This window comes from Martes martes (assembly GCF_963455335.1).
Source record: "Martes martes genome assembly, chromosome: 9".
In the NCBI taxonomy this organism is placed as follows: Eukaryota; Metazoa; Chordata; class Mammalia; order Carnivora; family Mustelidae; genus Martes; species Martes martes.
In genome coordinates this window covers 123,907,400-123,912,503 of record NC_137896.1, presented here as the reverse complement: position 1 = coordinate 123,912,503, position 5,104 = coordinate 123,907,400, and the positions used below count along the sequence as shown (strand labels likewise).

The following is a 5,104-nucleotide window of genomic DNA, read 5'->3' as shown; positions in this document are numbered from 1 at the left end:
GGGGAGTGGGCACGAAGCTGGGCGGGTGCGCGCGATGCCTCGGAGCCCCTAACTCGGGAGGGCGCGTTTGGCTGGGGCGCGGGCGGCGGGGGGTCGCACCGCCGCGGGGAGGGGAGGCGGGGCCCCGGTTCGTGGCGGGAGCCTCCGGCGGGTAACACTCGCTAGACGGGAGTGGGGCGAAGCGCCGCGGCGCTGGGAGGAGGCTCCTGTCCCGGACTCGGCGTTAGGCCGGAGCGGGGGGCGCGGCGCTGCCACTCCAGCGTTCAGCAGGGGGCGCTGCTCCGGGCGTTGGGCGGGGGTGGGGTGGGAGAAGAGGGGGGGCCGCGACTTGCTGCGCACACTTCCCCCATTATTAAACACTATGTTCAAGAGGCGCCGGGGGACTTCCCGGAGCCACGGAGCCCGCGCCGCCCGCCCGCCTGGCCCACGGAGCCCATGGACCTGAGCGCGGCCGCCGCGCTGTGCCTCTGGCTGCTGAGCGCCTGCCGCCCCCGCGACGGGCTCGAAGCGGCCGCAGTGCTGCGAGCGGCGGGGGCAGGGCCGGTCGGGAGTCCGGGGGGCGGCGGCGGCGGCGGCGGGCGGACCCTCGCCCCGGCTGCGGGTGTCTCCGCTGCCCCGGCCGCCGCAGCTCCCGGAGCCCGCGCCGGGCGCCGGGCCGCCGGCTCCGGCTTCAGGAACGGCTCGGTGGTGCCGCACCAGTTCATGATGTCGCTTTACCGGAACCTGGCCGGGAGGGCTCCGGCCGGGGCAGCCGCCGCCTCCACCTCGGGCTCTGGCCGCCACGGCCGCGCGGACACCATCACCGGCTTCGCAGACCAGGCGAACCAAGGTACTGACGCCTCTACTGCGCCCGTCCGTCCTGTCCGCTCCTAGGCGGAGGCCACCGCCGGAGCCGAGCCCCAGCTCCAGACCCTTCGGGGCGCGGCCCCCTCACGTCCCAGCCTCAGGTGGTGGCAACTCCGCCGAGGCCCACGCACCCGAACCCGCTGGACTGTGGCGAGAGGCACGGCAGCTCTCAGGGCTCGGCCCCAGAGGGCTGAGCTAGTCCCTCGGCCGGATTGTCCTGGCCCTGCCGGCCGGCGGGTCCCCTCGAGGAGGCAGGATCCGAAGCAAGAAGGGGCCCGGGCCGAGAGGGACGGCGTCGTGATGGTGGTGGCGGCGGCAGCGGCTCTCAGTGCAGCCAACTCTGCAGCTTCTAGTCTCCTGGGGGCCGCACAACTTGGGGGGAACTCAGGGGAATAAGGGAAGGAGGCAGGCTAAAGCACATGGCCCCGGGAGAGGCTGGTGGCATCACCAGGTACACGGAGGTCCCCTCTGGGCAGACTCTGTCAAAGGGGAGGTGCGTGGCTATGGTGGCCTGTGCCCTGTGCTGGGTGGCTGGGACAGCCAGAGGTGGAGGACACCAGCCCTGTGAGGTGGAGAGGACGGAGCCCCTGCCGGAGGGCAGGCCTGGCCGGGAGCAAGCACCCCACCTTCCTCTGCCCTGGGTCCTTCAAAGGTAGGACATGGGTATGACTGTGGTGGTTGCTGTGTGTCATCTGGATTTTATTAATCTCTATTGAAGTCATTAAAGCAGACAGATAGGGAAAATTTAACTAATTTCAGGCGGAAATGCAAGTAATGTTGGCCTTAATTCTATCCAGCCAGAGACCCAGCATGGAAGGCAGGAGGGGAAGAAAGGGGACTAGGGCTGGAAAGGAAGTAGCAGACAGGCCCACACCGCACACCCTAACCTGGGAAGGCAGGTGGAGGTGGTGCAGTAACCAGATCACACACCTCCTCCAACACACACACACACACACACACACACGAGTCTACACACAGAGACGGCTTTATTTTGGATGCTGGATATCCTGGGCCTAGATGGCTCTATAGTGCAGTTCGAACTCTCAGGCATTCTCTGAAGGCCTGGTGTGCCCCCAGGACTGGATGCCGCAGTACTCCTACAAAGCCGGGGCCCTGGTGTACAGGGCCAGGGAAGACCCTAGCCCTGAGGCTGCCTTGTGAGCCCCCAGGGATATAGGACGGGTGGATGTGCAGGACACTGAGCAGGCAGAGGCACTAGTTGCTTTCTTAGATATAGTTAGGCCGACCCTTAGCCTCAGCCTGAGCTCAGTCTTTTCTTGGCTGGCAAGGCTCTGAGGGCATCCTTTCTTCCTCGCTCTGGAAGGAGGGGATGCAGTAGCTGCACCTTGTAAAGGGGGGCGGGGGAGATGCTGCAGGGGAGGCTCAGGAAAAGTGTTCCGGGGAGCCCTGGGGGAAAGCAGTGGCAGGGAGGCTGACGCACTTGCCCGGGACTTTGAGCCTCCCTCCCTCTCCACTCTGAGGTTCAACTTGGAGCAGGGCTACTTGAGGTCCCCAGAAGCCACCGGCAGAGCCCAGACTTCAGAGCTCCGGAGGCGAGGGCCCCGCGGCAGTGGTCGGTGAGCAGATCTCCAGTGGTGGGGGCAGTCTGCACAGTCTCTCCGAGTTTGGGGCAAAACGAAACCATATGACCTTCTTCAAAGGGAGCTCCTTATCTGCTGCTCCGTGGAATTTCAACTCTTTTTTTTTTTTTTTCCTGAGCCCAAAAAAGAAAAAAAGTGCCCAAGACCAAAATAAAACACCCAAACTCAGAGATAAGTCATAACGGAGGAAAGGAATATGTTTGCGAAGGCATCGGTGTGTCCTGGAGGCAAGACCTCCTTGAGCCGCTGCCCTCACTGCAGCGAGGAAGGGAGCCCCGGGCTGCCTCAGGCCCTTGGGAGAAGGATCCTAAACTCTTTTGCCGCCTTGCCTCCTCCATCGGAGGTCGTGGAAAGCCGGGAGAAGCTAAGCCAGCGGTTTCCCATCTCAAGCAGCCGCGCTCCCTGCTGGGAGCCCTTGGGCCGAGCCGCCGCTCCCTATGTGGGCCTTAGTTCCCCTTCAGCATAGCCAGGACGCTGGATGCGCTAGAGGGTCCGCAGGTCCGCCGTGTGGACTGACGACTCCCACGCAAGGCTCAGCCCGCACGGGAGATCGTGGCCGGCAGGAGTGTCCAGGCTGGGCTGGGGAAGAGAGGTAGCGCAAGGAGCAGAGCTGTCAGGGGACACGAATTTTCCGTTTTCGCACAGCCGGGACTTCCTGGCTGTCCTGGGGCATCAGCAGGGCCATAAAGAGCAGCCCCAGAACAGCGCGGGGCCTCGGCCTGGCCTCCGGGCCTTGGAAGGGGCGCAGGGCTTCTGATGCGCCCACTCGGCCTTCTGTCGGTCACCCGCCCGAAAAGTCTGGCTTCCGATCTAGGCCCCGTAAACCCGAGGCTCTGGGTCAGGCAGCGGAACTGTAGTGGCATCGGGCTTAGGGGTGTGGTCCCGGCCCCGGGCTCGGCCATAAGTGAAGGCTCGTGGGTTGTCGCGGTGGCAGAACTTTGGCTCGATGAACGAAGCCCCGGTCCCGATAATCGATAGTCAGGGCGAAGGCTCCTTTATTCTGGGCCAGGCTGGCAGCTTTCCGGCTGGGCCGAGACTGGGCGGCCGGCTTCGCCTCCGGCGGGCTCGCTCCCGCCTCCCGGGCAGTGGGCTATTTGCACTTCGGAGGCCCGGCGGCCCGGAGTGCGGGCTTCGCTCTCGACTCTCACCGCGCTCTCTTTCTGTCTCTGCCCGACTCCTGCAGACGAATCGCCAGCCGAGACCGGCCAAAGCTTCCTGTTCGACGTATCCAGCCTTCCCGACACCGACGAGGTGGTGGGAGCCGAGTTGCGCGTCCTGCGCCACGAGTCCCCGGAGCTGGGCCCTGGCGGCACCACTCCCCTGCCGCTGCTGCTGCTGCTGTCTACATGCCCCGGGGCCGCCCGAGCGCCCCGCCTGCTGCACTCGCGAGCCGCCGAGCCCTTGGCCCGAGCGCGCTGGGAGGTGTTCGACGTGGCAGACGCCGTGCGGCGCCACCGCCAGGAGCCCCGTGCCACCCGTGCGTTCTGCCTCTTGCTGCGCTCAGTGGCTGGTCCCTTGCAGGGCCCGCTGGCACTGCGGCTGCTGGGCTTCGGTTCACGGGACAGGGGCCGCCCAGCGGCGGAAGAGCGCGCTCTTCTTGTCGTCTCCTCCCGCACGCAGAGGAAGGGGAGCCTATTCCGGGAGATCCGCGCCCAGGCCCGCGCGCTCGGGGCCGCGCTGGCGGAGGAGGCGCCTCCAGACCCGGGACCCGGCACTGGGTCGCCCACTGCGGTCATCGGCGGTCGCAGGCGGCGGCGGACGGCGCTGGCCGGGGCGCGAGCGGCTCAGGGCAGCGGCGGGGGCGCTGGCCGGGGCCACGGGCGAAGGGGCCGGAGCCGCTGTAGCCGCAGGCCGCTGCACGTGGACTTCAAGGAGCTGGGCTGGGACGACTGGATCATCGCGCCGCTGGACTACGAGGCGTACCACTGCGAGGGCGTTTGCGACTTCCCGCTGCGCTCGCACCTTGAGCCCACCAACCACGCCATCATTCAGACGCTGCTCAACTCCATGGCTCCCGACGCGGCGCCGGCCTCCTGCTGCGTGCCCGCGCGCCTCAGCCCTATCAGCATCCTCTACATCGACGCGGCCAACAACGTGGTCTACAAGCAGTACGAGGACATGGTGGTGGAGGCGTGCGGCTGCAGGTAGCCTGCGGGCCCGGCCCGGCCAGGGAGGGGGCAGCCGCGCCACCGAGGACCCCCTGCTGCGGTCGGGGTCCGTCGCCGAGCGGTGCGCATCAGACTCTGGCCCCGCGCCCGCACGATGGAGGGGGAGCGCACGTTCACACTCACACCCACACACTCGTTCACTCATGCACACATTTACCTTGGGCAGCACCAAAGCCCTGGGAAGAGAGGACCTGACGCTACCGAGCCAAATGCGTACTCAGCAAACGCACCATCGCTTCCGCTGCCCCCTTTCGGAGGGAGGATGGTGTTTGTGTTAATGTTACAATAACAGGCCCTAAATGGGGGTAGATAAGAGTTCGGGGATTGGGAGTTCTAGAATGGGTGAATTAATGGGAGTACGGGAGTAGGTTTAATCTCACCCCTTTTTGTTTGTGGCTGAGTGTGGGGGAAGGCTGGACTGGGTGGCTGGGTGCTTGGTGTTGCACCTGGGACAGTCAGAACGGCTGTCATGCCCTTTCTGAAGGTTTG

General features: G+C 65.9%; 1 protein-coding gene across 2 annotated transcripts; it reads left to right on the top strand.

Moving 5' to 3' along the window:
* Positions 1-435: 435 nt before the first annotated feature.
* On the top strand, positions 436-4,595 carry GDF7 (growth differentiation factor 7; the record flags this gene model as incomplete). Of its 2 annotated transcripts, none has more annotated exons than XM_080814031.1 (2): positions 436-829; positions 3,643-4,595. In XM_080814031.1, the coding sequence occupies 2 exons, from the start codon at positions 436-438 to the stop codon at positions 4,593-4,595; spliced, it is 1,347 nt and encodes a 448-aa protein (XP_080670157.1). The 2 variants fall into 2 exon arrangements, with proteins under 2 accessions (XP_080670157.1, XP_080670156.1); XM_080814030.1 differs by having other exon boundaries at positions 3,631-4,595.
* Positions 4,596-5,104: the final 509 nt, after the last annotated feature.